We start from the raw sequence: 13,487 nt of genomic DNA, 5'->3' as shown, positions 1-13,487 counted from the left end.
AAATGTTTTTTCCCGTTGCCAGGACACAGTCCAGGGTCACACGTGAGGCCCAATGTCATGTATCTTTGGCTTTCTTTAATCTGAAGGAGTTCTGGTATCTCTACTGACCTTGACTTTTTAAAGTACAGGCCACGCGTTTTGCAGAATTCTGGCCAGTTGAGACTGATGCTTCTTCACAATCAGTCTGCAGTCCTGCACTGGGGCCAAAGCTGCACGGCGGGAGGCTGTATTTTCTGCTCAGCAGTGTCAGGAGGCACTTGGTGCTGGCCTGGCCTGGCACTGGTGACATCGCATGTGAAGTTGGTTATGTCAAGGTGGTATAAGTCAGCCGCTCTCTTCTCTTTGTGAATTAACTGGCGGCTTGATGGGAGATACCTAGTTCCTTGGTTACTTTTCTATTGCTGTGAAGAGGCAATAGAGCACGACACCTTAATGTTAAAAAGCATTTACCTGCTTACAGTTTCAGAAGGTGAGACCATGACTATCACACAGGAAGCATGGCAGCCAGCAGGCAGGCCCAGTGCTGGAGCAGTAGCTGGGAGCTTACATCCTGATCCTCAAGTTGAAAGCAGAGAGAGAAACTGGGCCTGGCATGGGCCTACCCCTGGTGATTCACCCCCTCTAGCAACGCCATGTCTCCCAGTCCTTCCTAAACAGTTCTACCCTCTGGGAACTAAGAAATCATCCAAATATATGAGCGTGTGGAGACAATTCTCAGCACCACCACATCTAGAAATGACCCGTTTTTTCAACAAATCTGCTTGTTTCTAGCCACTGGTAGAGAAAAGGATAAATTGTCTGTCAGGTGAGGCTGCACTCACACCTCAGAAATAAGACTTGTCAGACCAGGGCTGGCGAAGGTGAATTAGCACCTGGGCTCCTCCAGGTTTACTTCAAGAAGCCTCAATTCAGGCTCACTCTTGTCTAGTAAGGAAACTAGATAGAAACTGGAAAGACGACTCAGTGGTTAACAGCGCTTGTTGCTCTCTTAGAGGACTCTGGTCGCACCCACACGGCAAACCATGACAATCGGTAACTGAAGATCTGAGGTCCTCTTCTGGCTTCCGTGAGGACCAGGCATGCCCATGGTACACATACATACATGCAGTCAAACACTCGTACACAAAATACAGAATTTAAAAATCTATAAAAGAAAGAAAACTATAGGCCCCTAGCTAGGCCCCGAGACTGTACTAGTTGATCCGTGTCTATTAGAGACTTCCTGAGAAACCCAGAAGCAAGAAGAGACGAGGGATCCAGATTGCTGACATCCAGTCACACCAATGCATGTGTTTGTTTTCTCTTTGTTGGTTTGTTGGTTTGTTTGTTTGTTTTAATGAGCAACGCTGAGGGGTTCAACTGTGATTCTGTCTCCTCCTCTGGCATGATGGTGGTTAGGATTCTAATTTGCTTTACCCAGGAAATAGTTTTCGTTCTTGAAAAAGTACTATTGTCCTGTTCTGCACACGCGTGCAGGCACACACATACAGGCTCTCAAGAGGCCAGAGGAAGACAGAGGTGTCTATTGCTCTATTATTCTAATGTTGTCTGTCTTATGCTTTCCAGTTTGTTAGCCAGCCTCCTGCCAGGACCCAACCACAACACTGAGGTAACCAGACTGCAGCTAGTCTGCAGTTTTTATGTGTGCTCAGTTTCTGAACTCAGGCCCTACAGTTGCACAGCAAGCTCTCTTCCCCACTGAGCCATCTCCCCAGCCTTGAACTCCTATTTTTACAAAGTTAGAAACTTCAGAGAATGTTTGACAGTGGAAATAAGATTGGAAAGACCCTTTCCTACAGCCCATGGTGCCCATGCTAACGCTCTTATTTATATTTCGTCAGCCTCTGAACAAGGTTAAGCTGTCTCCATTAGCTTTTTTTTTTTTTTTTATCTAAATTCCACTGAGGATGAAGGCCCGTAACAAAGGACTGGGATTTCATCAATTGTTCCAAAGATGGCCAACAACTAGAACCATTCCAGAAGCAAAGGAGAGAAGTGAATGTATTACATAGGCTGCCTTTGGATATTAGGTCCTAAATTTCTGACAAAAGGAGGAATCCACTCAGGCCTGCTCAACTCAGAACAAGCCAAGCATGCTCCTTCTTCTGAAGCCAGCAACACATGTTGAAGTCTGTGAGAGGAATGAGCAATGCACATCAATTCACACCCAATAATGCACCCTTTTTTCATTTACATATTTTATCTTTTGTTTTTTGAGGCATGTCTCTGTACATAGCAATGGCTATTCTGAAAATCACTACATAGACCAGGCTGGTCTCAAACTCACAGAGATCTGCTTGCTTCTGTCTCCAGAGTACTGGGATTAAAGGCATGTACCACCATGCATGGCAAGAATCCTTTTAACTTCAACAAAAAAATTACTTTTTTTTTTTTTTTTACAGAATTTTCTTTTTTTGTTTCTTTTTCTTTCATGTTTTTGTTTGTTTGTTTTGTTTTGTACAAAACTTTCCTATTGTGGTGACTTGAATGAAAATGCCCCCCACAGACTCATAGGGAGTGGCATTATTGGAGGTGTGGCCTTGTTGGAGTGGGTGTGGCCTTGTTGAAGTAGGTGTGGCCTTGCTGAAGTAGGTGTGGCCTTGTTGGAAGTTGTATATCCCTGGAGTGAGCTTTGAGGTGTCAGATGCTCATGCCAGGCCCTGCTGCCTGCCAATCCAGATGTAGTGCTCTTGGCTCCTTCTCTGGCACCGTGTTTGGCTACACACCACCATGCCTGCCTGCATGCTGCCATGCTTCCCACCGTGGCAATAATGGACTAGACCTCTGAAACTGTGAGCCAGCCCCAGGTAAATGTTTTCCTTTTTAAGAGTTTATAATAGTGTCTTTACAGCAATAGAAATCCCAACTCAGACACTTAATGTTGACAGTTTCATACATTTATGTAAGGAGTTTTAGTCATTTTAATGCCTGTTTTCCTCCCCCTCCCACTGAAGCCCTTCTTGATGAATGTCCCTCGAGCCTGCATGTCCTGTTCTGTGTGTGGTCCACTAGGTGTGATCAGTGTTTCTTGCCCCAACAAAGTCAGCTTACCAGTAGCTATGCCACTGAGGAAAATGACACCCCTTCTCCAGCAGCCTTTAATTACCCATAGTCCCTCAGGGAAGGAATTATGAAATGGTAAGGGGCCCAATCTTGTTTGGCAAAAGATTTTAAGCCAGCATTTGGGCAGACTCCCAAAAAGACATAACAGGTTTCAGTCATACACTGAGCACATATATGGACATACGGCAAGAAGCAGCACAACCCAGCCTTTCCTTCAAAGGTCTTACAAGCCCACCTTAAAAATGAATGAATGAATGAATGAATGAATGAACGAACGAACGAATGAAAGCACAGACACAGACCAGCACATCTGCCACCAGTGCAGCTATCTCCAGGTCTTCGCTCCTGCACTGTGTGCTGGACACTAGGGGGAAGTGTGACAAAAGTTTGTTTTTTCCGGGGGTGGGGTGGGGCACAGACCCTTTAAAAATGCTCCCCTCAAGAAGGAATGCTTCTCTGTCGCTGTCTGAATATGAGCTGCAGCGAGGTGGGGTGGCAGATGTCACCACTGGTGGGGGACGTCTGAGGGCACTGTGTCTGAAGGGTCCAGCCCAGAGGGACAGTGCTCCGAGGCTGACAGAGAAATGACCTGCCCCTACCATGGGTGCTGAAATTATCCCAGAGGAATACGTGGGATTTTCTAGGTGGAAGTGGACGTTGCAGAAACCTCTCTTAAGCCTGGACTAGAGATAGAGACATCCCCTCATGAGGCAAGCCGAGAGAGAAGGCCACTGAGCCCCAGGGAAACAATGACGCAGCCCGGGGAAGGGGCCTAAACTAGACAGAACCACCTCGGCCACCTCAGAGCAATGGCAGCAGTTCTGACCGTATGGGAATACATTATTGGCTGCAAAGACATGGAAACAATGGCCTCATCTACCACCTCCAAGCCTGGGTCTGAATCCTAGCCCTGCCCTCTGGAACGTCTTAAGTCTTTTTTCAGTTCAATAACCTCCTTTACAAAATGGCAGGGATAACCGTACCGAACTCGGGGGGCTACGGCGAAATCAAGTAATCTGATCTACACAACAGTTCTACAATGAGTGAGAACAGAATGAGAAAGCCATTTCTCATGTTTCACAGTACAGGGACTGGGGAGCAGGCTTTGAAGACTCAGTATGACTAACAGACTATCAAGTATTCATAACTGTATCACTTCTGGTTGGCCACTGTGGCACTAGGTGCATGGGAGTTCTGAAGTCTGTACCTTCTAAACTTGATGGAAGAAATGAAAACTTGAATCCACCTGTTTATTTTTAACTTTTAAAAGATTATTGTTATTATTATTGTTGTTGTTTTTATTTTATTTTTATTGTGAGTGTGTGTCTCTGTGTGTGGATGAATATATGTGTGGGGCGCATGTGCCATGGTGTGCAAGCAGAGGTCACACACGTGGAGAGCTTTTTGTGAGTTCTCTTCTTCCAGCATGTGGGTCCTGAGGCTCAAACTCAGCCTTGGCAGCAAAGGCCTCCACCCACTGGGCCACTCGCCAGCCCCTTATTTTTACTCTTCACATCGTATGTGGGCGTGGGCATGGGCATGTGAGCACATGTGGGCATGGGCATGTGAGCGCATGTGTCCATAGGGACAGGAAGTGGGCACTTCATCACCCGCAGCTGGAGCTACAGGCAGGGCTGGGCTGCCTGACGTGGGTGCTGGAAATAGAAGACCAGTTCTCTGTAAGAGCAGCAAGCTCTCATTCTACTAGGCCGTCTCTCTAGTTCCTGCCAGTTTCTTTTCACCTTTACAGGTAGGCTGCTAGAAATTTTAAATGACATTTATGGCTCAGGTTAGCTCCAGTGGAGAGCAGGAGACAGGAGGAAGGTAAAGTGGCAGCCGTGCAGCAGATACACCCCAGCTGATGCAGATCACGATTACAGAAAGTGGCTAACAGAGAGGGAAGACCAGAGGCCACTCTGTCCTCTCCAACTGCTGCCTGCCAGTCTAGATAAAGAGAGGGGAAACACAAAAGGGGTGAATAACAAGATAGAAGAGGACGAAATAGCAGAGGTTGAAGTGGAGAAAAGACAGCCAGGAAGGAGACATTCTCTGTGTCCAACAGAAACTCTGTCTCTGCTTGGTTTTATACACATAAATGTGTATGTATGTATGTATTTGTACACACACACACACACACACACACACACACACACACACTTGCCTGCCATTATGAAAATGACAGTCTTACAACAATCTAACCAAGTTTGGTAGCACATGGCTGTAATCTGAGCACTTAACAGGGAAGGCAGGAGCCAAAATTCAAGGTCAGACTGGATTTTATGAGCCCTTACCTGAAAACAAACAAACAAAAACTAAACTAAAAACATAAGTAAATACATAAATAATTTTAAAAGTGGCTTCAATGTTTTAAAAAAGTGCTCTTCCTAAAGAAGACCTTTTCAGTGCTGTTTGTTGAGCCTACCAAACCCAATCATACGATACTAAACTATCACAATCCCAGGTGTTATTAAGTCAGAAGAAGAAAAAGAGAATGCACAGGTTTAGGAGTTGGTTCATGATCCAAAAATTTACTCCTGGGTATTTTCCCTGCTGTAAATGAAGTGTAAAAATGCTTTGTTTGGCTCAAAGACTCAGGTAAGGAAAAGGCCTTTCATACAGGTAAGTCAAATAGAAGCATCATGGCTAGGTGGAGGTTTGTTTGCAGTAAGATGGGTGGAGACTAAGATCAAACTGAGCAGTTTGACTAGAGGCACTCTTAACTTCAAGAGGATCTTGAAGCTCAGAGCTTGACTTAGCTCAGTCTGCCTTGTGCTCAGACCCAAGGGCAGCCTAGAGCCTGCAGGCCCGCTCATCCTGAGGCCATACAGAGCAGGGGGCAGGCAAACACTTACACTACTGTAAAAGCAACGCAAGCACCATCATCTGGAAACTGTCGTCCTCATTAGTTAATTCTAAGACTAGAATAAAACAGCCTTGCCTAGGGCTCCCCAAAGTGAATAACAAACCCATAATAAGCCCATAACCCAGTAAGCCTACTGCTCAGTACAAAATCCCAGAAATGCATGCACACTTTACCAAAACTAGGCACTAGGGCAGTTACAGCAGCACTGTCTGGGGCAGACAAACACTGGAAGCTGCCTCATCGTTCAGTCCACAGCTGACCACAGATAAGCTGCACTAACCACACCCGACGACCACCATTGGCAACAACAGTGACCATGCTCCAACTACAGGGGCCTGGGGAGGCCTCTATCACTTAGTGCTTACAAAAGAAGACACACAGCGTGGGTTTCCATTTATGCACAGTGTAGGAGAAGCGAGTCAGGCCAGGGTTAGTGCAAAGGCAGTGACTGGAGACAAAGGTTCTGGTGTGTTCTGTTCCTTGACCTGAGTGTGGCACATGTGTAATAGGAAATCTGTTTGGTAATACGCTTTAGGTACCTCAATTTTCCCTGAATGTACACACATTTCTAAATGTGGAGGTTTTTTGGCTTCCTCCACAGGGGGCTGTGAATCTCCACCCCTCCAGGGGAGGCCTCTGCTAACTCACACTGCCCACACCGATCCTTGGAGCATCCTCAGCAGTTATGGTTTGTATTCAGAGTTGTTTCTCTGCCAAACCTTCCCCGCTAGACCAGCACCATGGAGCACGTTGTTAGAGGGGGCGACCATCCTCCTGGCTGCACAGACAGCGCAGAATAAAACCTTCCTCTGGAGCTGGATGGGTGTGGACGGGGACCATCTTTCTACTTCCCACATCTCTTGGTTAGTGTTTCTATTGCTGTAATACCATGACCAAAAAGCAGCTGGGAAGAGAGAGTTTGATTTCAGCTTACAGTTTCACACCCATGTCCATCACTGGGGGAAATCAGGGCAGGAACCGAAACACAGCAGTAACCTGAAGGCAGGAGCTGACACAGAGGCCGAGGTGGACCACTGCTAGCCGGCTGGTCTCCATAGCTTGCTCACCCTGCTTTTCAAGATGGGGTTTCTCTGCCCTGGCTGTCCTAGGCACACTTTGTAGACCAGGCAGCCTCGAACACAGAGATCCACCTGCTTCTGCCTCCCCAGAGCTGGGATTAAAGGCCTGCACCCCCACTCCCAGCTTCAGCCTGCTTTCTTATACAACCTACAATGAGCAGGGCCCTCCCCCCATCGGTCACTGATTAAGAAAATGTCTCAAAAGCTTGCCTGCAGGGCGATCTGGTAGAAGCGTTCATCTTTAAATTGATGTTCTCTTTTCCCAAATGACTCCAACTTGTATCAAGTTGACATTAAAAACTACCCAGCACAGCATTAATGACTCAAGGGGTAGCTGTCAATTCACCGATGCTGTGGTGGCCCCATGTGGAAGCAGAAGCGGAGGTGGCAATCAAGCACAGGTGTTCACAGGTGTTCGTAGGTAGTCCCCACCCGTTCAACACTTAACCCCTTAATGACGTGGGGCAATTATCAGGGTACGTCAAACTGAATGACCTTTCAGAGTCATCATAAACATGTGCTTTTAGAATTTCCTGCCCGCCCCCAGCACCCCATCTTCCAGAAGCCTCATCACGCCTTCTCATCCTACTCTGTTAAGACAGGCATGTTGGCACTGTTCCAGTGGATCAGTGGATCACTGTTCCAGTGGATCAGTGTTCAAAGCCAGCTTCAGCCACACAGTGAATACAAGGCCAGCTTGAGTTACGTGATATCCCATGTCAAAACTCAAACCAAACCAATCAACCAACAAGCAAAAAAAAAAAAAAAAAAAAAAAAAAAAAGGCATCAATACTGCCAATCATCGCCTTCATTTCTTTTCAAGTCTCAAGGAAAACACTATCAAACCCTAAGAATTTCCACCTGCCACGTACAGAAATGGCATCAACCACACAGCAGACATGAGGTCAAGACACCCGCCGGTCTGGTTACAGTGCTCTGTAAGGTCCTATTAACTCTCTTGTCCACACACTCGGAAGTCAGATGATTCCCAGCTCTGCAGCTAGAAAGACACAGCTCTGAGCTGCCAGGATGTGGAATTACACAAATGAAACCAAAATCTGTCCTTTCCGGTCCTTTCATTCAACAAAGATCGCTCTTCCCAGCTCCAGCATGCCTGTCTGCCTGCAGATAGAAGAGTATTTACAGTCATAAACCAAGGGAAGGCTTGGCTAGACACCAGAGGGCAGAGATGAGTGTGAGTCTCCTTCCTTTGTGAGTCTAAAAGCCAGCACAGCCCCTGGCTGAAGGAACCTGCAGCCCATCAGTACCATAAAAAGCACAATACACACACCTGCTTTTTCCTCCTTTTAATTTTGCAAAGGCCATATATATGAACTAAGATTGAATTAAGACAGAGGTATAAAATTTTCATTTCAAAGTCAGCTAGTGATTTTGCAGATTTCTCTTTTATATGGTTAGTTACAACCGCAAACCCGTTGGCCTGAAAGAGACCTCAGCCATCAGCAGATTAAGCTTTCCACTACAGACCAGGAGAGCGAGCCCACCACAGGAGGATCAGTGTCTGCCAAGGTCATCCAACTGGTGTCGGGTGGTGACTGGAGCTCGCTTCGATTCACTGGGGTTCTACCAAATGTTCTCTAACCCCCACCCCCGCAAAACAAAAAGAAAAACAAACAAGTGCACAAAGAACGCAACCCCTCATCAGGCCACAGCTGAAAATTTCCAAGGAACCAAAACAGTCCCCCCAACGAGTCTCCTCCGCAGGACTGGCCGCAGAGAGGGGGCGGGGAAGGTCAGCAGCAAATTTCTAGCGGCAGAAATCTACCCACTCTCACACCGCACGCCTACCTACATGGATGCACCGGGAGGGTTCGCAAGCCTCCAGTGACCCTGCAGAAGGTTCCCAAGACAGTCACGGGCGACACGGAGTCAGTTCAGCTCTGTCGGCTCAGAAGGTTCCAGCAATGAATTAAAAACCCAGAACTGAGAGGCATGGAAGAAGGCTACCCCGGCTGGACCTGCCACTCGTCCTCACCAGCCACGCGCGTCCACACCTGCGCCGGCCGCAGGGGGCCCCGGGCCGCGACCATCCGCCCGCGTCCCCTCGCGGGCGCGCCTGGCGTCGCACGCTGGGGAAGAGCCGCTCGGCCTGGCATGTGCGTGGGCAAAGGCCAGTGCCTGGGTTCCCCGGGGTCCGCTACGCCGACAGGGGCTGCGCCACGTACCTCGGCAGGCAGGTGCCGCTGCTTGCCTTCGCGGCTTCTGCGGCCTCCGCTCCGCGCCGCCCGCAGCCTCCGTGCGCATGCTAGGGAACGAGCGCTGGCCAGCCGCCAGCCCCGGGCCCCGCGCCCCAGCCCTCCCCCCGCGCAGCGATCGCGCCCATTCAGCCCCGGGACTGTCCGCTCCCCCGCGCCACTGCGGAGGAGGGGGCGGGGTGGGGGCGGAGGCGGGGTCGCGCGTCACGAGGACGCGGGAGGCCAATCAGGACGCGCGGAGCCGCACAGAGGCCCCGCCTCCGAGCGGGCAGCCCCCTCCGTCCACTAGTGCGATGGGGAGCGGGGCGTCTCCAGCCGGTAAGCGGCGCGGGCGCGAGGCGGCCTGGGACGTGGGTGCCCCGCGCCTCGGGCCCTCCCCAGCTCTCTCCAAGCTCGCGCCTGATTAGGTGGTGGAAGGCGCTCCGGGGAAGCAAAGAAGCTCTGGACCGGTTGGGGGCTTTTGAATGAGCATCCAGTTAGGAATCGCACAGCCAGGGAATGAAGGGGCTTGACGTGCTTTATTCACCAGCTTTATTCACGTGCTTTATTCACCAGCAGCTCACTGGTCTTCAGTTACTGGTCCTGGGTTCCTGAGTCCCACGAGGCAAACCCAAGAACAGGCTAGACCAGCGGTTCTCAACCTGGGGTGAAACTACCCTTTCACAGTAGTCTAAGACCACTGGAAGACACAGATATTTACATTATGAAATGTAGCAAAATTACAGTTATAAAGTAGCAATGAAAATATTCTTATGGTTGGGAGTCAGCACAACATGAGGAACTGTATTAAAGGGTCACAGCGTTAGGAAGGTTGAGGACCACTGGGCTAGATGGATGTCACAGTGCTAGTTACTCAAGCCAACCAACTTCTTTTAACAGAAGGGGGAAATGAAGTCTGGGATGGGGTGGGGGTGAACAGCTTTTAAGTCAATTGGGGGCATTCGGGGGCAGAAGCTGGATCAGAACCTGGGCTTGGAGCACTCAAATCCATTTGTCTGAAAACTACTGACCCCCTCGCCTCCCCCACCTTATTCTGAAAAGGAAACGTCATGCAATTAAAAAAAACAAAAAACAAAAAAAAAAACAGTAAATCTCAAATTGGGGCCGTTAAAGATGCCAAAAACTGGACTGGATCTCCCTTTTAGGGTATTTCTTCCCATGATCCTCTAAAAAAGCCGACAAGAAGGGAATCCAAACCACAAAGTAAATGGCATTATAATGAAGCCAAGTTCTGAGGATGGGGACCCTTGGTAAGTGCACATGTGTGTTGGGAAATGCCCTGGTGCCTTAGTCTCTGCTGTACTGGAACCGCTCGCCTTCAGCCTCAAGAACATTTAACCACAAAGGGGCGTCTGAAGTCAGGAGGCGTTTCCAAGATACAGCTCTGACTTTCTTGGTTACTGCATATCAAACTCCTTTTTGAGGCTGCTCAGGGTCCCATGATAGATCTTACGCCTTTGTGTCAGCTGAGAAAATTGAAGCTTTACAGGGAGAGTTGGGCCAGGGTTTTACCACAGCTGGTCAGGCTGCACAAGCAGGAAGGGGTTAGAACTCCTTTCTCCCGGATCCACTGAGCATGGTGTATATCTTTCACAAAAACAAACAAACAAACAAACAAACAAAAAACACCCTCTCATTTTTGAGAGGAACATCCTAGACTGGAGGCTTTTTTTTTTTTTTTTTCAATAGCTCGGCTCAGAGCAACTGACACATCTTTGTTCTTTCCCCAGGGTGGAGAGTAGGGAAGGAAGCCTGGGGGTATGAGGGGTGCCTTCTGTGTAGTCAATGCCAGGAGTAAAAACATAGGCAAGAATAGGGCAGGTGGATTCTACTTTCATGGCTATCCAAAAAAGTAAATCTGGATGATTTTAAAGTGAGGACACTGGGAATATTCTAGAAAGGGAAGAAAAATGGAAGAAAGCTTGACATATGGCAGCCTAAAAGCCAGTGGATTGGCCGAGGCTGGTCAGACAGAGCAGCTGGCAAGGAGTGGCAACAGCTGCAAAGAGAATGTGGAGCACTGCACCCCCTTCTGGGGCCTGCCTGTGTGATCAGATGCTCCTGACATCTTTGGTCTCTCTCACATCTCCCTGCATGGAGCCCCACCCTCCTAGCAATAACGACTGCCCTGGGAGCTGGGCAAACCTTGACCTGCAAAGATAGGTATAAATTGGGTGCAACAAAAGATAAGATTGGACTCTGCCTCTTAGCCTCACTGGACATCTGGTTAAGCATTCATGAGCTCACTCACCTGGTTCACGCTTAGTGAAGGAAGATAACAAAGTCTCCCAAAGTCCGCAGATAACACAGTAGAATCAGCCACTAACTAGATCTCAAAGGGTTACTGGCTGGCATCAGAGACCGACCCTTCCAGACTTCGGACAGCGCACAGGAGGACTATTAACAAATCAAAGACAGCTGCCACAGCCTCCTAAACTCACTTTTACCATATGCTTACTACTTTAGTTAATCTGAGGAGAGGAATTATGGGTGTTATGACAGCCTCCCGCTCTCCCCTTGTGTGTGGCAATATCCAGTTTAGGTAAGTTTGTCTCACTGTTGGTTCTATAAGTGAGTTATCTTTTATTTATTCATATATATTCATATAGAGAGAGAGAATAAGAGAGAGAGAGAGATAGTTGGTCTGTGGCCTCCTGAGTGTCTAGAGAATCAAAACTATCATGTAATAACCTCATGATACAAAAGGTAAACAAAACTGCCCATCACTAATCAAGATAACATAGCCAGTTGAGGGGGATGGTACATGAATGGAACCCCAGCATTCTGAAGTAGAGGCAAAAGGATCAGAAGTTCAAGGTCATCTTCAGCTACACAACCAGTGTGAGGACATAAGACCCTGCTACAACAAAACAAATCACAGCACCAAATTATCAAGAGGGGCTTGTGGGGCTGTGGCCATGTGACTCCAGGTCTAGGGATCCAGAACCCTCTTCTGGCCTCTTGGGCACTATATGCATGTGGTACTCAGACACACATTCAGACAAAACACTCAGACAAACAAAATAAAATCCTTTTTGTTTTAAAGATCCTTGAGTATAAGCTGGGTGTGGTGGCACACGCCTTTAAGCCCAGCACTCAGGAGGCAGAGGCAAGCAGATCTCTGTGAGTTCGAGGCCAGCCTGGCCAGCTGTTTGCTGAGCTATGTCTCCAGCCAGAAAAAAACATTTTTAAAAATTCCTTTAATAGTGTGTTTGTTGTGGGCATGTATACAGACCCACAAGTGTGCCCACAGAAGCTCTCACTCCCATCTTACCTGTTTTAGGCAGGATCTCCTAAACAAATTGGAATTTTGCTGTTTGTCAGGTAAATCCTCCGGCCACCAAATCCCAGCAGTCTCCCCGTCAGGTGCCCAGCAATTACTAGTGAACTTCACAGTAAGTACTCTTCCTGCCTGAGCCACCCCCTACCTCCCCTGAGCACCACTCATTCCTGAGAAAGGCAGCTGACAACGGCACTCTGGCTAAAGTAATTGAAAGTTACTTTCTTGAAAATAAGCTAAGTAATGCTATATCTTTAAGGAAAATCATTAACCATGTGTTGTCAATAAAAAGTGAATCCCTATGAGTGTAATGGGGTTTTGTTGTTGTTGTTTTAGCATGTAAGGATTCTTTTTTTTTTCTGCTGAGCTTAACAGTACTATTAATGAACACAGCAACTGGGTGATGTATCATGACCTTCAACCTTCAAAGACCTGTGTTTGCTCAGTGCGTCACGAAGACAATGGGCTGAACAATATGACAAGCTCATGGTTTCGGATTCCATCTTGCAACACATCCATAAGAAACTACCTCGTGGCCTGGCGAGATGGCTCCGACGTTAAGAGGATGCCCTGTTCTTGCTGAGGAACTTTAGGGTTCCCAGAACTCCAGCTGGACAGCTTACAGCTCCTACCCGGTAACTCCTTCAGCTCCAGGGGATCTGACCTGCTCCACCAGTCTCGGGGCACCTGCACAGGCTTGCACAGAGTAGCACGCACTACACACAATAAATCTTTTTTTAAAGCAAATATTTCATGCAGTATTGTAGTGTATGCATTTTTTAGATATGTATCAGAGAATATTCATTAACTATCTTAAAATGGTACTAAAATGCTCTAGTTACACATCAGCATGAGGTTCAATTTTTTTATGAAGATCAACAATATGCAAGACATTAAAGATAGGAGCAGGTGTATTTGACTAAGGAACACCTAAAATTAGATTTGCAAAAAATGTTTTACAGAAAACAAAACAAAACAAAAAAAAG

General features: G+C 47.7%; 1 protein-coding gene and 1 long non-coding RNA gene across 6 annotated transcripts in view; one reads left to right on the top strand and one right to left on the bottom strand.

The window, feature by feature from the left end:
- Positions 1-9,341, bottom strand: part of St3gal5 (ST3 beta-galactoside alpha-2,3-sialyltransferase 5) — a 49,354-nt gene extending 40,013 nt beyond the window's left edge. The window contains exon 1 of one of the 5 annotated variants that reach the window (XM_055596336.1): positions 9,192-9,341. Coding sequence is in view for 1 of the 5 variants with exons in the window: in XM_055596332.1 (XP_055452307.1) it covers positions 9,192-9,270 (79 nt within the window). In the remaining 4 variants the exon portion in view is untranslated. The other 4 variants (XM_055596332.1, XM_055596331.1, XM_055596334.1 and 1 more) reach the window with 4 other exon arrangements.
- A 2,324-nt stretch (positions 9,342-11,665) lies between these two features.
- On the top strand, positions 11,666-13,198 carry LOC129668360 (uncharacterized). The gene is made up of 3 exons (XR_008718903.1): positions 11,666-11,763; positions 12,546-12,616; positions 12,895-13,198. It is a non-coding gene; the product is annotated as an uncharacterized LOC129668360 (long non-coding RNA).
- Positions 13,199-13,487: the final 289 nt, after the last annotated feature.

The sequence above is a fragment of the Psammomys obesus genome, unplaced genomic scaffold (genome assembly GCF_907164565.1).
Source record: "Psammomys obesus unplaced genomic scaffold, mPsaObe1.curated_primary_1811, whole genome shotgun sequence".
Classification (NCBI taxonomy): domain Eukaryota; kingdom Metazoa; phylum Chordata; class Mammalia; order Rodentia; family Muridae; genus Psammomys; species Psammomys obesus.
The sequence above is the reverse complement of the archived record's forward strand: the minus strand, read 5'-3'. Positions and strand labels throughout refer to the sequence as shown.